This window comes from Haplochromis burtoni, unplaced genomic scaffold (genome assembly GCF_018398535.1).
Source record: "Haplochromis burtoni strain Fernald_Lab_line unplaced genomic scaffold, NCSU_Asbu1 Contig_548, whole genome shotgun sequence".
Lineage (NCBI taxonomy): Eukaryota > Metazoa > Chordata > Actinopteri > Cichliformes > Cichlidae > Haplochromis > Haplochromis burtoni.
The window spans coordinates 56,739-77,136 of record NW_024582909.1 but is presented as its reverse complement, the minus strand read 5'-3'; the positions used below and the strand labels follow the sequence as shown (position 1 = coordinate 77,136).

At 37.4% G+C, this 20,398-nt stretch overlaps 2 protein-coding genes across 3 annotated transcripts in view; one reads left to right on the top strand and one right to left on the bottom strand.

The window, feature by feature from the left end:
* Window positions 1-8,232, bottom strand: part of ddx56 (DEAD (Asp-Glu-Ala-Asp) box helicase 56) — a 16,680-nt gene extending 8,448 nt beyond the window's left edge. The window contains exons 1-8 of the mRNA XM_042214312.1: window positions 8,122-8,232; window positions 6,994-7,115; window positions 4,994-5,155; window positions 4,575-4,729; window positions 3,629-3,799; window positions 2,981-3,071; window positions 1,924-2,165; window positions 412-552 (exon numbers count right to left, since the gene is read on the bottom strand). Of these exons, the coding sequence (XP_042070246.1) occupies window positions 412-552; window positions 1,924-2,165; window positions 2,981-3,071; window positions 3,629-3,799; window positions 4,575-4,729; window positions 4,994-5,155; window positions 6,994-7,050 (1,019 nt within the window). The 5' untranslated portion in view covers window positions 7,051-7,115; window positions 8,122-8,232. The remainder of the gene's footprint in view (window positions 1-411; window positions 553-1,923; window positions 2,166-2,980; window positions 3,072-3,628; window positions 3,800-4,574; window positions 4,730-4,993; window positions 5,156-6,993; window positions 7,116-8,121) is intronic.
* Window positions 7,588-13,272, top strand: LOC102303637 (dual specificity phosphatase 26). Of its 2 annotated transcripts, none has more exons than XM_042214314.1 (4): window positions 7,588-8,049; window positions 8,586-8,769; window positions 9,169-9,380; window positions 12,417-13,272. In XM_042214314.1, exons 2-4 carry the CDS (start codon window positions 8,591-8,593, stop codon window positions 12,620-12,622), a joined length of 597 nt encoding a protein of 198 aa, XP_042070248.1. In that variant the 5' UTR covers window positions 7,588-8,049; window positions 8,586-8,590; the 3' UTR covers window positions 12,623-13,272. The 2 variants fall into 2 exon arrangements, with proteins under 2 accessions (XP_042070248.1, XP_005947969.1); XM_005947907.3 differs by lacking the exon at window positions 7,588-8,049 and adding an exon at window positions 8,163-8,279.
* The last annotated feature ends 7,126 nt before the right edge of the window (window positions 13,273-20,398 follow it).

Sequence of the window (20,398 nt, the reverse complement as noted above, 5' to 3'; positions counted from 1 at the left end):
TGAAGGAGAAAAAAAAGAACTATCCAATCAGATAGGTATTTGTGGTGAATGAAATACAGTTATAGTTTCAAGCAGTTTTAAGCACCACATCCAAAATTCAAGCACTTTTCAAACCACGAAAGGGCAATGTTAAAATTTAAGCAATTTCTAGCATTTCAAGCACCCGTACGAACCCTGGGCACGATTTCTGGTAACCAGCACCAAAAAAACTTCACTGTTGTCTATACTTAAGAATATAAACTGTAGTTTTACACTGTTGAGAAAGTCCAACTGGTTACTGAAACATCACGTAAAATGTATTCTACTAATATTAGTTTTCCCCCTTATGGCATTTTTCCCCATCTTGTGCTGCTTCAGAATATTATCTCTCTAATATTTTTTATTTGAGTGTTAATCAATAGTCTGACTTACTTTCCTCCCTTCTTTTGGGCCTTTTTCTTCTCTTTCCCTGCAGTCGTCTGTGGTGCAGCGGCTGTATCAGTCAGACTCTGCTCATCTGAGGCGATGATGTAGTCATAAAACCCCTGATTAAACTGGGCAATGATGTGACACCTGCAACAGAGTGATACAAAACACAAACACAGAGAGAAGAGAAAGGAATCAATAATGCACCATACATACTGGATGACTGCCTGCTACAGTATACTTTTACTATTGTGGGTGTCATGTGCCGTGTCGGGTCCAAATTAACAAGACGCTTAAAAAGAAAACAAGCAAATAAACAAAAATCTTAAAACAGATGCATTAATAGTTCAAAACTATGATACTTATATTTGTGGACAGACTATTCTGTGTAACACTACACAAGCCTCTCCAATAGTGCCTTGAAACGTGATCCTTTGTTGTTACTTTCCCCTCCTGCCCCCCCCCTCTTTCTTAAATAGATAACTATCATATCTGATATCATATCTCACAGTACAATAATATTGAATGGGTTGCATTGTTGTATTTTGTCATGTTTCTCAGGTCTTTGTCTGAATTTCTACAAACATTATTGCTAAGGATTGTCTTATTGCATTGGAGTCACACTGGGTTAAATATGTACACTTGGGTTTTAAGGGTATTTATTATTTTCTTCTTTTTTTTGGGTTGTATGGAAGCCCCAAACGCAATTTCATTGTTCTTGACAATGACAATAAATAAATACTACTCCTACTACTACTCCTTACTTTGCTGTCTAGACTGATTATTGATTAGTTTTTGTTCTTTAAGTCATCCAGCTATTTATCAACAGAGGTTCCAACCCTAACCCATAGGTAAATTTACCTTAATTTCACCAACTTAGACTGCTGTACTAACTTTTCTTCAAAACATGCAGGGCATTTTACAATGTGGCGAGTTCAAAACTGGATTTGTGCTGCTACACAGAGCTCCCCATGGCTACGGTGCAGAACAAAGACCATCAGCTGCAGTCTAAGCTAGTGGAGCTGGAGCAGCCATTGGCTGCAAAGTGCAATATTTGAAGGACTCCTTTTACTGTGCTCACAGATACTCGCATGCTTATTGAGCCCAATTCTTTTAATTTTTTTTTTTACACAATCTTGGGATCTAAAGTCTGATCTTCAAAGCGCATGTTTCATGCAGGTTCTGATGTTAATCATTTAAGGAAATATTACAGAATCATCTGCACTGTCACATTGCGTATAAAATCAATGAAATTGACTGTCCCTCTTCACGGGAGTCATTGACCAATAAAGTTTACTGCAACAGTCTAGATGGTCACAAAGGAACTCTGGCCTTTTTAACACTTATGTTCATGTTCATCGGTCCAACATCAGGAGAAAACTCAATAATTACACTGTATATAGCCCAATGTTGTGCTCTGAATAAGGTGACTGTACACCTTCATATTTCCACACAGAATAAAGTTGAAAAAAAAACCTGAAAATGTATATAACACTGTCCTGTGAATTCTCCTCTCACCTGGACTGGACCGGCAGTTCAGAATTGAGGACGCAGGCGGGAATGCCAAACTGTTCAAGAAACAGTTTGAGTCTATAGCATCTGTCCACAGTTCCCACAAACAATAGCGTCTTCCCCTTAACCAGGCACAGCTTGAGCAGTGTGTACACAAGTAGAAACTTGTCCTCCTCCTCACATTTGATGCTGTACTGCTGCAGCTGGCTGCTGTCTGGGAGCTGGGATCCTTGAAGCTTCAGTATCACCTAACAAAACACCATATCCAAAATGGATGTGTGGGTCAAGACAAAACCAGAAACATCAACACATCCTGCATATCACCTCTGACTGCAGCTTAAACTTCACTCTTATTCTTCACTAAGGTTTTCGCAAGAGAATAAAGTTATGTTTTTTTGTACTCATTTACTTTGCGCAAGTCTTTAACTGCACAATGCAGAAGAGAACACTGATAATGATAATACAACAATGATCAATTCACACTGTGTGAAATTAACTCTTGGTCTCAGCCTGTACAGTATTAATTAGAAACATAGCAGGCTAAGAGTGTTTTCACAACTATAGTTCTTTTACTCTGGTCCGAATCAGGTGGCTAGTTGCTAACTTGTACCAACCTTCGCTTCTATGATGCCCTGCCACATCTCAGGTGGGAAGGTGTGTATCTTAAACTTACTAGTATTTGGGTTGAATCACGTTCATACCATAAATTTGTTAGAAACAAATTTATGGTATGAACGGTATGGTTGTTTTGTTTTGTTCTCAACCCAAGTGCAATTACTGTGTTCTGTTAAATTTATATAGTGGCCGTTTGCTGTTACTGGTTGGGGGTTAAGGGAAGAAAAAATATAATAATAGTAAATCTAATAATAAATACTGAATAAATATATTCAGTAAGTGGGAGTCTCTGGGAGAAATCTGTGTTGATACCTGAGGCTGAAGGAGAAAGGCAGGGCTGATTTGACTTGACAGGAAGTAACTCAAATGTTATTAATAATGTATCTAAACATTCAATTGTATAGAAAACAATAAACCTTTGATCAAGTGAGTGTTAAGGGGACATTACAGGATTGTGCAGCAACAGCTCCTTGAGGCTCTGGACATCCTCATTAAATGTAGCAGACATCAGGAAAGACTGGTAGATATTTGGTAAATGGCTGTTTAAAAAAAAAAAGAAAAGAAAGAAAGATAAAAAAAAAAACAGTTAAATTTGACATTAAGGCTACAATAACTAACCTAAACCCAACTGAAGCCAAACTAAATGTAAACACAGGCAACTTGTGGCTGCAGGGAAGAAAAGTATGTTTGGTGGTCTCTGAAAAAGACTGATGCTCCAATCTAAAACAGATTTTTGCTTCATTTCTTTTTTACCAAGTTTGAGATTTTAAGAACAAGAACAGAAGAAAACTATGATGTGAAAAAAGAGACTTCTTTCTTCTTTGCCTCTTACATTTAAATTAGTTTGGAAAATGGATGAGTTGAAAACATTATTAGCTCGTGTCATATTCATAAGAAGGCTATAACCTATAACACTATTACACATGTAAGTTTCATGCAACTTTCACCTAAAAAAGGCTGGGAATCTCTCATTTAAATCCCGGACGTTAAAAACAAACAAAAACACCACCTTTCTAATGCAAATTTTAAAACAAACAGCAGCAGGAGACGCTTGCATGAAGCGAGTTCCCTCTGGTGAAAATCTGTACACCCTCACCACAACAAGTTCTTCAGGTCAGACTCAAAGCCAAAAGAGAAGATTAGGTCGGCTTCGTCTACCACCAGCATCTCAAGAGAAGAACGCAGGACCAGGTTCTGTGCGTTGAGATGGGCAAGCACACGGGATGGCGTCCCCACAACTACATCCGGCTTCTCCATTAAAATGGGCCTGTCCACACATAAAAGTGATCATTTAAAATACATCTCCTCGTTTGACAACACGGACTTTTTTATTAATCTATGAAGTCCACAATTACGCTTTGCGGATTTAAAAATATTATATAACTGCAATACTGTGGAAAAATGCAGGCACTTGAAGTCTTTAGATTCTTATCACACAATCAGGGACTTTTGAGCTTGCTAAATGCACAACAGAACAATAAACCCAAGCAAAGCATAAAACAGGAAGGGGTAAGAGCAATTAAAATCAAAAGAACAAGGAGGACTGTTCACTAGCAAAATGATTGCAGATTTACAAAAAAAAAGAAATTAATTAATAAATAAAATACTAAAAAAAATGACCGTACCATGAAATCAAATACAGACGTTACAGTACCATTGTACCATGATAGATCAAATTCTACTTTACTGTATTCATAATTCCATCAGTATTGACATGATCCCAAACACCACTGGCTGAAATGCAGCTCTAAAGCATGGCGAGACCTCCACAATGTTTTAGAGATTACTGTAGCCACACACAGCTGCACCCATCTTCTGACGTGTTCCATACATGTTGGCACTAATCAGAACCAAAGTGAGAACAAAAGTAACCTGATGACAGCAATATTGAGGTCACTGTGTTTTTTTCTGTGGAGTACGTACTCTTTCCGTGAAGTTAAACGATAAATAAAAACTATTCAGACCACGTGGACCAGTGTCTCCCACACAGACTTTATTTGAACAGACCGCTTCAGCTTTCTGACTGAAAGAAATGTGCTGACCTCTGTGTTGATAGATCAACCTTGCTAGAGATGTCGGCCACTCGGACGTCCCTGGAGCAGTACGCTGTTAACTGTCTCATCATAATCTGAACTTGGTGACCCAGTTCTTTGGTTGGCACCACAATCAGAGCCCTCACATCTTGCTCACGCACAGTCTAACAGGAGAAACAACAAACAGTGAATAAACAACTCTGGAGTAAAACAAATTGTCTGGAGAACAGAAAACATCATCCTAAACAATGGGAACACCATTTTGTTTTTTAAATTTTATACACTAAACAATAAAAAACAAAAAACAAAATCTGGAGAGTCACATTCTCTAAGGTGCAGAGATCATCTAAGATGAAAGTAATATCAACCTACAGTGTGTAAACTCAGCATTTGAATCTGCTTCCAAAAGCGTTATTGCTGTTTCTCACCTGTTTGGAAGCCAGGATGCGCTGTATGACAGGTATACCATATGAGGCAGTCTTCCCAGACCCAGTCCGGGCTCGAGCCAGAAGGTCCTTTCCATCTAAAGCCAAAGGGATTACCTTTTCTTGGATCAGAGTGGGCTTTGACCATCCCAGATCTGCGACTGCCTGAGTCAAGAATAAAAAACAAAAAAACCCAGAGGTGAAACAAATTATTATAGTGACACAGACAAATGTCAGACAAATCTCAGTTTAATATTTGGTGCAGAGCATTCCCCATGTTGACTGCTGTGCTAAATGTAAATGGAGCAGTTTTCTCATCTACTTGAGCACTCAGAGTGCTTTATACAACATGTCTCATTTACTCAATCACACAACCACTTTTTCTACACTTAAGCGCTTAAAACACACACACACACACACACACACACACACACACACAAAAAAAACCAAACCCGAAAACAAAACAAAAAACCCACTGAAAACAGGGAGGTACAGGGCTGGACTGAAAATGAATGAAAAAGCAGCAAGCATGTCCACAAAAACAAACAAACTCTGCAAAAAAATTTCAACAAAAGGACTGGCAACACAGCAGCAGCAGTGTAACATGGAGCTGGAATTTGTTTACACACACACACACATACAGCAAAGAGTCTGAGCTGGCTCCCCCAAATGCAGCCCCCTTCGAGGCCCACCCTATCCCAAGATGCTTTGCATATTGGTGAAGAAATCTTTGAACAAAAATGACGGACAGTCGAAGTGAAGTGGTCCAGGAATAAACTTGTTACACATAAAATCTGTACATCTGCCCAACCTTATTTATTTTATCTTGTGTGTATGCGTTTGTTTTTTTTGTTCTTCATTTTGTCATTGTTCTACTACCGGTATGTGTTTTACTCTATTGTTTAGTGTCCTTGAGTGTCTTGAAAGGTGCTTTTAAATAAAAGTTATTATTATTATTTCTGTAGGATTTTATGTCCAATTTCACCTTTCTTATTTTTTCCTTTTGATTAAAATATATAAAATATGTCCATGGGATTCTAAGTCAAAATTGTGTTTTCATTTTGCAAGTTAACAAAAATAGCAACATTTTATAAAATATCTGTTAAATGCCATGGTTGAAGTGTCCAAAGTCAAGAGAGACTAAGAAACCCACACTGCAAAGTGAGAGGTGACAGGATAGACACTTTCCACCCTTGACGATAGGCCAAGACAAATTGTGTGTGGAAGATTAGAAGGAAGAGAAGCCAGAAGCAGCCAAGAGCTGGAGAGGAGAACAGGGAGAGAACAGAGCTGTTCTCTGTAGCTGAGGAGAACAGCTGTCTATTAACAACAACAATAAGAATAACAATAAACACATTTCATTTGTAGTGCACCTTACATTTGCAAAACAAAAATTGGAACTAGCCCTTTTTTGTTTTACATTCTAACCGTAAAATTTTATTGCATACAATGAAACACGGATCTATAATTTTTGTAGTAGTTTTGTAGTTTCATTGCTAAAAAAGAAGGACAAATTCAATATGGCGGACGCGCTAACGGGTCGCAGCAACGGGTGAGCCCCCTCCCTCAATGTGGCGTCTGTGTATGCATGTTTATGTCGAAATCATCATTTATGGGTTAACTGAATGCCCATTTAAGTAAATATCGTTATAACCGGATTTTGTCATACATGATAAACGGGACACTAGGAAGGCAGTTACAACCAGGAGAAAGTCAAAAACAATGTAGGGTAATCAAACTGTTATTAGCTTTTGATAAAAGTTCGAAACGGCGTCTATACTAGAAAACAGCGGACATGATTTCTATTACTTCTGTAATCCAGCATTTTTCCATGTCTAGTAATTTCACCTACGCACAACTTCATGTTTGCATAAAAACTTAACTCTGCCACCGAGCGAGCAGTTCCGACTCCCGAAGTAACTGTCGGATTTTCAAACTTCTCGGAGGATTTTATTCTCCACCTGAAAATTCACAGTTCCCCCGACAGCCTCGAAGTTTGTTACCTTTAGCAGGCGGTCGTCTAAGCCCATTTCATGGAATTGTAGCCTCTCATGAGCCATCGCTCGTCTCTCACCAAGCTCACACGTGCGTCGCAAGTTTATGACGTCATGTCGCTTTTAAGCACCTCCGAAATAAAAGAAAGAACATTTTGTAGTCAATCTCTACTTTATATCTAAAAAGTGTACTTTTTAAATACACAACACAGTTTTCTTGCTCTTAAAAAAGAAACTGAAGCATATTTCAAATACATTACCAAGGTTTTATATATATATATATATATATATATATATATATATATGCACACAATCATTTTCCCTATATTTTTTTCCGTAGAAAGCCCAAATTTTGATTTTTTTATGGTTAGATTGTTTTCAGTGGGTCTAACGTTTCTTCATTCGATTTTTAAATGATTTATTAAATCAGTTATTATTAAATCAGATTTAAAACTAATTTTATTAATTGTAATTTGTAATTCATAACATATATTATTTTCTGCACATGGGTCTTCCTAAAGAAAAACTAAAACGTAGTCAGTTTTATGACAGAATTTTCCATCACTCTTTATACAAGGAGAACAACACCGCACTACCCCAGCGGTGTGATGGAAAGTTCCAGAGCAGATGGACCTTGTGGTAAGACTGCTATTCATTTTTTCCTACCTTGACATTTTTAATGCTTTACCCCAATTTGACCAGCAGATGGTAGCAAACACCACAATGACTAAAATCCATTAATGTTAAATAATACCATTAAAGCCATCATTTCAGTTAGCAATAGCAACATTCGCATAAAAACTGAAAGATCCCTCTTCGATCCCAGGAGTGCTCACAAATCCTTTTGGGGTTGCGTCGGGAAATAAACTACCTTCAATTGCTTCCTTTAGTCACAATGGTGTCAAGAAGTCGGTGTAAAAATCTTCCAAATCAAATATGCAGACTTACTCGCTGTGGCGACCCCTTGTGACCAATGTGACTAAAGGAGCAGCTGAAAGTCGCTTATTTCAACACAACCGACTATAAATTGCCACAGAGAAGAACTGGAGAAGCTCTTTGTACTGTGTAAGCTCACATTATTTTAAATTTCGTTAAATTTCGTTTTATAACGGGAGCTATGTCCTCGGAGTCACGCACCTCAATGAAGACTTGTTGAGAAGACGGTGAAGATGCCCACTGAATGCAATAGCAGCTGTCTCGTCTACACAGTTATCCTCCCATAACAAATAAATTAGTCAACATGGCCGCAGAGCACCTAGCCCCACATAACTGAGACACGGAATAAAACAACACAGGTAAATACAAATATGGTATTCGCGTTTTTAAAAAACACGTAAAATTCATGATCTGCATGCTTTTGTTTGTATCCGCAACTGTAAACTAACATGCTACGAATTATTTACATAAAGCTATAGGTACATTTGTTATTAAAATGTCATATTCAAATAATAAACGTAAGGATTACAACACACAACCAGTTTATATTTTAATTCTATTCGTTTTATTCTGAACGCGCGCGCGTGTGAATTTCTTTAATAATAATAATAATAATAATGATAATAATAATAAAAGACCCGTTCTTTTCATCTCTGTTTTCACAGATTTAATGGCGTTCATGTCTCGATTCTCTCGGTCCCGGAGCAGCTCCAGGTCTCCGAGCCGAAAAGACTCTGAACGTTCCTCCCCGATTCTGACCGTCTCCGAGCTAGAAAGGCTCCTTTACACGGGCAAAACGGCCTGCAACCATGCAGACGAAGTGTGGCCACGACTCTATATCGGAGACCAGTGAGTGTTTCTAACCTCTAAACGGTGACAGAAGAAGTAAATACTCAGAGTGTCTTAATAACAGTGAATAAATACTTAAAGTATTAATTTCTTAGTAATTACTAGAAATAAAAATACCCATTACTTATTACGAGTGAGTAATGAGCACCCAATGAGAACTAATTTTAATGAAGTAAATATTCTGGCATTCCACCATATAAGCTGAAAGTTGTTTAGTCTAAAGCAAGCGTATTTATCTAACATCTATATCTAGCTCCATCACCCAGCAGTATCTGTTTGTCTCATTCATAAGCTTAGGAGTCACATAAGAGTTACATGTCAGCATAAATCATACAAGTTATGTAGTCAAGTGAAAACAGTTTAACTGCTAGAGCTGGAAATACCTTCTCTCCTCTGCAGGGACATTGCATCAGATCGACGGGAATTGGCCAAACTTGGCATTACACATATCCTCAACTGCGCACAGACGAAGTGGCGCGGGGGAGCCGAATATTATGCTGGGATGAACATCACCTATCATGGCATTGAGGCTCATGACTCACCAACTTTTGACATGAGTGTTAACTTCTATCCTGCTTCCGAGTTCATTCACAAAGCCCTCACCAGTGGAGGTTAGTCTGAGTCTGTGTGTGTGGGGGTCTGTGTGGGTAGATTCTCTGCTCTACTGTGTTTGATTTTAATTTTATGATCTATTGACTTTTAAATCTATGCGCTCTTCCAATTGTTATTTTTTGCATGCTGTGTTTTTTGTTATTTAATTGCTTACAAGGTATCTTTGATTCTTTTGAAAGATGGCTATGAAAAATGTATTATTAATTGATAACATGAGGGAAAATTATCACTTCAAATAGCAGGTCATCTAGCAGTTAGAAGCTCTGTGTTCTGCATATCAAAAAAGGATCCTGGGGCAAGACTGAACCCCATATAACCCTGATGGCCTGATGGATAGATATTGACTAAAGTAATTTTAAGTAAAAACGAGTTATTATATTACTAGAGTAAACAAATACATTTGTTGTTTGACCTAAGACTTAAGACCTAAGACTGTTCTTTGACCTAAATGGTAAATGGCCTGTATTTGTATAGCGCTTTTCTAGTCCCTAAGGACCCCAAAGCGCTTTACACAACCTGTCATCCACCCATTCACACACTGGTGATGGCAAGCTACATTGTAGCCACAGCCACCCTGGGGCGCACTGACAGAGGGGAGGCTGCCGGACACTGGCGCCACCGGGCCCTCTGACCACCACCAGTAGGCAACGGGTGAAGTGTCTTGCCCAAAGACCTAAGAAATTTTCAGACTGTAGTATCTTCTACATTTTAAATGAATCTCTTTTTGATCTAGGAAAGGTCTTATATAACTACTGGGAAAGCTTAATGTAACCTTGCTTTAGCAGATTCATCCATTTGTATTTGAATGGCCCTGTTTTTAGTTTATAAATTTTCCCACTACATGCTGTTGCTTCTTCAAAAACACTTAAATGTTGTGTTATATAGTTAGACTTGTGTGGCTCAACAGGTCTAAATAATGATGCAAATGTCTGATGTAGTGAAGAAGAAGAAGAAAAGAGGAATTTGGGGCACAGCCCTTGTCTTAACTGGTCATTTAGCTTTTTCTTTAAAGTATTAACAAATATTTAGTATATTGCTTTACACTGATTACATGAAACTATTTTCATTTATATAAAATATGTATAAATATTTTTAGGGTAGCTAATAGTCTTTTGTAAATCATCAATTTATCCTAGTAATTTGCACTGGGATGAGGGGAGCAACCATTTGTGTTTAATAGCATTGATCAGGGGCACAGCTATCCTAAAACCACGCTGAAGATTGTAATATAAACAAACATCCACAAGCTCACACTCTGGTTCTGTATGTCTCTTTTGCAGACTGTATAAAAATAATGGAAGTTTGTGACATCATCCATTGATTTCTGGAATCTGGCGTAATGTTAGTTTTGTGGCCACTGGCATGTTGTTTTTGGAGCCAGAGATGGTGGGAATTCCAATTGCAGAACAAACTGATCATTTTAAGCAAAACATTTTGACCTAACATTTTGTAATCTTATGGAATTATTTATGTCAAAATTTTCACGCAGGAAAAAACGTAATCTAGAATTAAATTCCTCTGCATAAATTCAACAACCTGTGCATGCAGAACTTTGATTCACACTCTCACTCTTGCTCCTGCAAATGAACTGAATTTTGACTGTTTGGAGCAGAGCCCAAAGGAAGAGGGGTTCTAATGTGATTGGTCACTTTTAATGGACATTTCAGGTTACTGCATTAAAGCAAGGTGGCGCCATGATCAGCATTGTTTTGAACCGTATTTGTGTACAATTTGGAAACTAAATTTGGAAGCCTCTCCAGTGCTTATGTTGCTGCCAAATGGTCACTCAGTGAAACACAGCTGTACACCTCTGGCTGCAGAGTTCCACTCACTGCGGGTTCAGGTTCCAGTATTATAGGTCATCTAGATAAAGTTACACGTCCGCTGAGCAGTGGACAGAGAGGAGTATGTGACAGACTGTCTTTTTACAATATATGACAACAATAAGTAGCTCATTTGTCTGATCTAAACAGTTCAGGTTGTTTCTATCATTTTACGTAAATCATCTTATGTAAATCTGGTGGTACTTAGATCTGTGTTTACTAGTAAAGTATTCTTCACTGTTTTGATAAACAGTGAACAAATGCTCTGATCAAATGCTGATTATCAGCATTTTACAGCTTTGGACGAAGTTTCCTAAATCTGCTACTTATATAAAAGTAATACAATAGTGTATGTATATTCAGTAAAAATAACATTTTACTGAAATAAAAGTATAAATGTGCTGCAATAAAATCTACTTGAATCTCCATAAAAGTATTTACTCATTAAAGTCTCCACCCGAGCTGGAACAAATTCACTGTAGCTAAAACACACCATAACTTATTATTTATTTTGCCTGTTTATAGTTTGAATAAATTACAAAATCACTATGAAAGATTTGATATGTGTGCTGCACATCAATAATTTGTTGTCTTCAGGATTTGTTGACTTTTTGAAAGTTAAGTTTGCCGTTTTAACCATAGCTGTAATTTCCACTGTACATGGGTGGATGTATTGATTTATCACTGGCTTCACTCTAATACAGAAAAAAATGCAAAACCTGAAACTCATCCAGTCATGATACGTGCAGTTACATGTGTTGCTGAAGGCTGAGCAACTTTTTATTGGCGAATGAAATGTCTGTATTTTGGCCAAAGTTATAATTGCTGGATCACAATGCACACTTACTTTCCTGAGCCTCATTATGTTTGTTTGTTTGTTTGTACAAGATATTGATATTGTACAAGACTAATGGAACAGGAGTGCTGAGGCTTCAGAGCTCGCCTTAGAATCCTCCAGTTTTAAAGATTCGTGTAATCCAGTGGCAGTTGTTGATATTTCCACTGCTACACAGCAAACAATAACTGTTGACAAACTTCATTTTTCAAATAGTAAAAAAATGCATTTTAAAACAACGCTGATGTTTCTGCCACAGTGGATACAAAGCAAACAGTTTTGTGTATGTGCTGGGTTCTTTGTGTGCATGGCTACTGAGTTCTATGCAGGTTGTTTAATTTGCGTGGACTTGTGATTATGTTTTTTGGTATGTGCAGGTAAGGTTCTGGTCCACTGTACTGTGGGAGTGAGCCGCTCAGCTACTCTGGTGCTAGCCTACTTGATGATCAGACAAAATCTGACGCTTGTGGAGGCCATCAAGACAGTAAAAGACCACAGAGGTGTCATCCCTAACCGAGGTTTCCTCCGCCAGCTGAATGGCCTGGACAGCATCCTGAGAGAGAGCCGAAAGACATCACCGTAGAGCTGAAAATACTGTCAAGACACACTCCACCTGAGGTAGCAGCCCATTACACTGGGAGATATTCTGGGACCAAACTAGGAGCAACCTGTGAATTTCTGACTTTGCATCTCTGAATGGTAGCCAGTGATACCACAGATCAAGTGATGCCATTATTTTCATAGTCAATTTGCTCAGTTTGTTTAATCTTTGTAGTTCCGTAGACTCTGAAACAGCAGCACCAAATAATTTTATATTCCTTAAGATATCAAAGTTTACTGGTACATTAAGATTCTAAAAATTAGAAACTTTTATTAATAATTCCACTATTTCCTTCAAAGTGTTTTTTTCAATTTGTAACTGACCTCTGCCTTTCAGATTCATTCACGCACATAATGGTAGAAATTTTACAGCAACATCAGTTGACCTATGTAAGTTAAGTAGTAAAACCTTACCTTTGACTTATAGGATTCAAAAGTTGACTGCGAGTCCAAAATTGAGGAAACTGCTGCACGGGGTTTGAGTCAGATGTGAAACAGGAGTTTGGTGTGTAACCTCACTGTCTGAATTATGTTAATTTAGGCTACGTCCACACTAGCCCGGATAGATTTGGAAACGGCGTTTTCGTCTGAAAACCCTCCGCGTCCACGCTGTGCGTCCACATTGAAACAGCCAAAAACGCTTACGTTCCAGTCCTGCGCATGCGCAAAAGTGCTTGAGAATTAAAGAATTTGAAGAAAAGCTATCTGGAGCATGTACAAACTGATATTAATCTTTTTTAGGGCTGTCAAAATTGAGAGCAATCAAAACAACTGCTGTATAATGCCCTCCACTATCTTTGTTTAATTGGTCACATGAATGCATCACAGGACTAAAATGCATCATCGTTTTAGAAAGTCTGCGTTTTCGAGTGTCCACACTGCGACGGGACAGCTCCGTTTTGAAATATATGCATTTTCGAGAGCGTTTTCAAAACGCTGCGTTTTTCCTTGGGGAAAACGCCATCTCAGTGTGGACGGGAGGCCAAAACGGAGAGAAAACTATGCGTTTTCAAACGAAAACACATTAGTGTGGACGTAGCCTTAACTTAGCTTCTATTTATTGATCTGAGATCTAGTTTCGATGCTCGGTAAACAATTTTTGCACATTTATGGCTTTAGACTATAATGACAAGGGGAAAACACCTACGTTAAAAGTATAAAGGACTAGAAACAATCATTCTTATGGTTGACAAGTGCTAACATGTTTATTCATGGTACCATGTTTGCAGTTATCTTGCCAGCCACAGATGTCCACAAAATTTATGCCAAAAACTTTTACAGGATTCATCTACACATGTTTTTGGACGCTTCTGCAGTTTCGAACTCATATCCATTGTTTTTCTTTTTAGTCAAGCTTGTAGAGAACACGTCTAACAGAGATTCCTGTCTGACTTTTTTAAATTTCAGAAGAAAATAGTCAACCTGAGGCAGGTTATCGCCAACCTGATTAACATATCTGGGGTCTGAACCCAGCAAAGAGTCACAAAATAACCCCAGCAGACACTGTGATATTGAATAGGATGTTAATCTTTTTTGTTATCTAGTCTTTGTAGAGAAATAGTTCCACATATGAGTTGTGCCAAGGTTGCAGATGTGAGTTTACTGTTGTCTTGACATACTTTCTGAGTGTTGTCTGACTTTCTAGCAAGAGAAAGTATGTGTTCAAGAATGGTTTTATATCAGTATTTTAATGATTACAACAAAATGAAATAAACAAAACTGCCTCAACCCAGAGAGAAGTAACAATATCAAAAAGCTTCAGCTGCTTAGTTTAAGCTAATCAACCACACACTGAACTATACACTGAACTACTCAGATCACAAGGTTTATAATGCTGTTTATTGGTCCTGGTAGTCCAGAAACGTTAGGTTTATAACGTTTTGTGTAAATTCCCTCTCAGTTGTAAAAATGAGAGGGAATTTACACAAAGGTAACACAAAGGTACTTGGCTTTAAAGTTATGTGAAGATAAGAATTTTAAAACAGACTCCATGTTCTTGTCTGTCTATTTGGAATTAACATTATGTGGCTGTAACTGCATTACAAAATATATTTTTAAATAGATAAGAAAAGTGAAAGATGCGAGTGATATTACAAAAATCAAATCATTAAGCCTAAAATTCAAACAGGCATTGTTGTTTAAAATAGTTGTATAGATTTACAAGTCTTAAAGATTTGTGAATCCACTTCATGCCTGAAATTAAACTGGCAGATGTTTTAAAGTGGTTAATGAAGTTATGAGGTCCTTTGCAGAAAGGAAAGGTATTTTACTATGATCAAAAATTATAATATGTAAAAGTAGAATAGAATCGTATATTAAAATAAACCTCAGCCTGTTAAAAAAACATGATGAAAATTGGCAGAAGAAAATTGTTTGTGCTAGGAAATTTAAATGTTTGTGTGACAGCAACATTAGGCCCTGTGTGATACTCCATATCAATTTAATGTATTCCCTCATCACGTTGAAAGTAATTTCTTTAAATGTTCCACAACTTTAGCCCGAATCTTATGGATAAAATACACGGGTCACTGTTATGATTCAGGAGTGTCAGTAATTAAAAACTGATCACAACTGACCCTAAGCAGACACGTTCCTTGTTGTATTTTCTAGTTAATATAGAGCGTAAATAAGTTATATCAACCCCCAAAAATGTCCTTTGTGATATTTTCCCCCATGGTTCCAGTCACTTTTGCATTTGTGAAGTGCCCTATAACCCGGATCTAATCCAGCAAAGTTATGTAGCTTATAGAATTCCAGCGTAATTACAGCATATAAAATGTAATTATTTGTTTGTGAACACAAAAGCAAATGCACCAATTGCAATTTGGTTGTTTGCTTCCAAGTTCCTTTTTTTGCTGATTCTGATTTTTTTTTTCTAAAAACTATAACTTACAGCATATACAAACAAACTTTTCAACTTTTCTCAAAGTAAAATATTATTTTCATACTAAAAGAAATAATTAAACTTCCTAAATCCCCAAAATTGCATTAAATAACAGGATCTTCTCTTTTTTTAAACAGTGAAAAGAGGTACAAATAATTAACAGAAATGAGTTGGTATATACCCACTGTTATCTGACATATCTTAACTTACCAAAAGTAAGCAGGTGGATTTATATAACAAAACAAATATCAGGTAGTTGCATTATTTCCAGTATGTTTATAAATTTACCAGATAAAATTATGTTGACCTTTCTTTAACATTTTTTTAAAATTTTCATAATTTTTCTTGTAACTGTTTTTTTGTCAGAGCAGCTTCTGGTTGGCTCTGAGCTCTGAATAGCATAAGGCTGTTCCAAGTAGATGGTCCCTGGCCAAGCCATTGTTGCATCTTTAATTAATTAGTTGCTTACAATTTGGTGTTGTGTAAGTAAACCTTTTTATGGGGTAATTTATCAAAATAAATTCGTGCTCTCTAAGTATCTCCCAGTCCAGTGTATCACCTTAACTTTACAGTGACTGTTAGCTGTCCAGAGTACTACTCGAAGTGAAGATGTAGTATGCTAGCTCAAGAAGCATTTTGAGTAGACATGCAGTGAGAGACAATACCACAGATGTGCCATTGCAAAAGCTACCAACTGCCTGGATAACATACACAGTAATCATGCTGTGTGCACAAGTCGGGTAAAGTCTGCTGTTTTGTCTTGATGTTAAAAGTGAGGCTTGTAAAAAAAAAACTTTAGAAGAGCCAATTCTGTGCTTTTAACCAGCATTTCAAATACTTTCCAGTGTGTTACTAATGATTACCTCAAGAATTATGTTTCAAACACATATTTTGTGGCTTGTAGAATTTGTGCTGTGTAACATCACCATGTTGAGGTACAAGGGGGAATGAAGTGAGCATTGTTACTCTCAGCAAATGGAGATAAAAATAACCCCCCAAAATGAGGATCTGTACAGTGACATATGCTCATTTTATATATATATTAATAAATAATATTATAGTATATATATATATATATATATGTAGACGCATTAGTGTTAAAATATTGGATTTTCATATTAAACATGTTTAAAGTTTCAAGCACTAATGCCAGTGTATTTACAAGTAATTTTTACGTACAAGTAAAACCTCTGGCTTCACATTGTACAGTTTCACACAGCTTTTTTCTACTCTTAGCTCTTTATTATCTCAGTGAGTACAGATATCTCCAATAAGGTCATCTCAGGCACACAGCTCTAGTCTCCCAACCCATATGGTGTTCAAACCTGTTTGCAAGGAGCAGCAAATCTAAAGAAAGTTGGCTGTTCTTCAGACAGAGGATAAACTTAGTGCCTGCACCTACACCCAGCATAAAAGAAATAGTATAATCTATTATGATTGAAGAATAAAAATGAGAATCTGGAAATGAGCAGACTGTGTTATTACTATTGCTCTCAGCAGCTTGGTTGCTGGCAAATATGAAGTGTTGTCAGAATCTCCAAGTAAGAAATACATTCCTTCCCACGCACTGCTGGCTCTGTTGTGCTTGTTCCAGGTCCATTGTGTAACTGACGCCACCAACATTAACAGGACGCTTACATTAGAGACTCGTATTTTGCGTTTTGTTTGGGTTTGCGGGGAATTGCCAAAATTAGAGACGGGACAGCTTGTGAAACAGGAAATAACTGCAGTGTAATCCATTTATTTCAACACAGTAACTGTATTCTTATTATCACTTTTTTAAACAGTAACTGTAATGGAATACAGTTACTCATATTTTGTATTTTAAATACATAACGCCGGTACATGTATTCCATTACTCTGCAACACTGCTCTTGGCAAGAAAGGGTGTATTTCACAAAATACATACCTGTATTTTGAACCATAGTATTGGAACGCAAAAAAGAACAACAAGCAATCTGAACTCAACTGTCATGACTTTTCAGTCACAATTTGTGTGCATTTTATAGGGAATTAATTGCATCTTAACTGGGTGCTTAGGGCTCATTAGATAATCAAATGGCCACATCAGACTATAACTTTCTGTTATAGAAAGCATATAAAGATGGATGGAATACCCATTATCACTTCCTGCCTTTTTAGCCCATGTCTTTGAGTGTAACTAGCATGACATTACCATAGTATTGTAGCCACAACTTGTGCCTGACCCAAATGGTAGCTCACTTGATAACAGTAGTTTATTGTTGTATATCTAAAATGCTGTATCAGCCATAAGAGAAACTATTAAAAAATGTTAAAAAGTCCTCCAATGTTTTTATGTACAATATCTAAACAGATGCTAAAACATGTCTACATTACTTATTTGTTCAAAGGAGCTACCTGTCACTTTCAGTCATCAGATACCTTTTTTTAGAATCAAGCAACTAAACAGTGACAAAATATCACAGTGATGCGTAAAAGTCAATTTGACTACATATTTGCTACAATTGATAAAATGTGTTTTAGTCAGGCTCATATCCTCTATGCTAACAAGAATAGGGAGCTGTGATGTTGTCCATCTTAATGTCTATGCCTTGCAGTATTAAAAATTACTTCTACTGGCAAAAACCCACTTTATGTGTGTTTTTTTGCAAGGACTGTGGTTCCGTCATTCCAATTCCATCGCAGGTACAATTTTTAGTGACCATTAACTTAAGGGCAATATACATAAAAAGTGATAAGTGAAAGAAATGCAAACGGAAGATGTAACATTGCATTCGAAGGGGGATAATGAAATGAACGTCCTCTTTAGAAATATCAAAATAATTTACATTTAGAATAAATAAATGCTAAAATAATTGCTCTTTGTGACATTTTTCATTCAGATTGGCCCATCCTTTAAGGAGGAGATAGGGTGCATATATACATACATATAGTGGAGGAAGTCATTGTTTGAGCCCCTGCTAAATGTGTAAGTTTACTAACTTAAAAAACAAATGAACTGTAGTAGTAGTAATTTCATTTTAATGGACAGAGAAAAATATCAACCAAAATCCAAAAAACATGAAAATTATGGTTTGAGTGAAATAAGTATTTGATCCTCAGGCAAAACATGACTTAGTACTTGGTAAAGAAGCCCTTATTGGTAGATGTAGTTGTGAGATGTTTTTTGTAGTTGTCACCAGGTTTGTGCATTGTAGCAAGTGTGACCCACGCTTGGCAGTGTAATTACAGAGTCTTCATTTACAATGTGCATTGTAATCTTGTGCTTGCGTGAGCAGCTTTCCAGCTTCTGGTCACTTGGCAGTGCTTCTTGCCCTCGCTCTTCTTGCTACTGCTCTCCTCAGCTACTGCAGAAAAAGTGGATGCATGATTATGATGATAGGTCCTTGCTGTGTCTGCCAGCCTCCCCTGACTCTACACCCTTACCCCGCTGCACCATCCCTCCTCTACGGCAGAGCCAAAGACAACACCCCGCCACACAAACATCTCAGGAGTGATTATGGCCCAGAAATTTTCTAAATCCTTTAGGTTTCTGGAAACTTAAAGCTTTAGCTGCCTTCACTGATTTTCTACAGGACTGACATCTGAAAACTAGGCCACTTCCTGACCTTAATATGCTTCTTTTTTTAGCCACTTCTTTGTTGTCTTGGCTATATGTTTGGGGTATTTGTCATGCTGGAAGACCCATCCACGATCCTTCAGTGTTCTGGCTTGGGAAAGGATGTTCTTGTTCAACATTTTACAGTACATGGCCTGCCCATTGGTTCCTTAATGCAGTGAAGTCATGCTGTAACCTTAGCAGAAAAACAGCCTTAAAGCATAATGTTTCCAGCTGCGTGCTTGACTGTGGGGATGGTATTCTTTGGGTCAACATCTTTCTTCCCTGAAACGCTCAATTTTAGTTCTATATGACCACTGGACTTGGACTGATTCTTATATAGCACTTTTCTACTTTCCTAGAGCACTCAAAGTGCTTAATACAACAAGCCACATTCACACAAGCACTGTCTTCTATGCTTTAAGTGCTTTCTATCTAAGCATTCACACACATTAATATGAGCTTGGGATACTTAGCATGCAGACTGGGGCAGCAAGGGATGAAACCACCAGCCTTCCAATTAGTAGCTGACCTGCTCTACCTCCTGAGCTACAGCCACCCCACTTTCACCTGACTGTTCCCAGAATCATTTAGAAGTGTGCAAACTGCACATGTGCTTTCTTGACCAGGGGGGTCGTGTGGGCTCAGCAAGATTTTAATCCATTACAGTTTAGAGTGTTATCAATGGTGTTCTTGGCGACTGTGGTCCCAACTGCCTTCAGATCGTAGTCTTGGGTCATGATCATCCTTACCTATTAAGGCAAGATCTTACATGGAGACCGAGAATGACTGATAGTCGTTTTATATTTTTATTCCATCACACCAGCAGCCGTTACTTTCTCACAAAGCTTTTCCTGAAGGCTTTGAGATCAGAAATTGTAATGTTTGATAGACTGAATATAGTCTTTGTGCTACATGGGCACATAACCAATCTGTGGAGGCCAGAATTCTGGCTGTAGGTTATAGGGGATCATTTACCTATTCCACTAAATGATATGCTATTCAATTTATAACTTTTAAGTAATGGAGTTGTCTGGATTTTTGATTGATATTCTGTTTCTCCATTAAAATGCAACTACAATAAAAATTAGAGACTGTTCATTTCTTTGTAAGTGAGCAAACCAAATTCAACAGAGGATCAGATCATTATTACCCTGAATATACTGTATGAACATTATTGTAAGAATATGGGATTCTGATTGATATGATTAATATGATGATGTTGCTTTAATGCGTCAATTAGTATTTGGAAAAAAAGGAGCATGGTTTGCAAAATTTGGCAAAGCATCCTTAGT

Excerpts from the sequence above, each read along its gene's own strand:
- LOC102303637 (XM_042214314.1), top strand. The coding sequence starts at position 8,591 with ATGGCGTTCATGTCTCGATTCTCTCGGTCCCGGAGCAGCTCCAGGTCT. Across the intron at positions 8,770-9,168 it reads CGACTCTATATCGGAGACCA|GGACATTGCATCAGATCGAC; the intron begins GTGAGTGTTTCT and ends TCTCCTCTGCAG. Across the intron at positions 9,381-12,416 it reads CAAAGCCCTCACCAGTGGAG|GTAAGGTTCTGGTCCACTGT; the intron begins GTTAGTCTGAGT and ends TGGTATGTGCAG.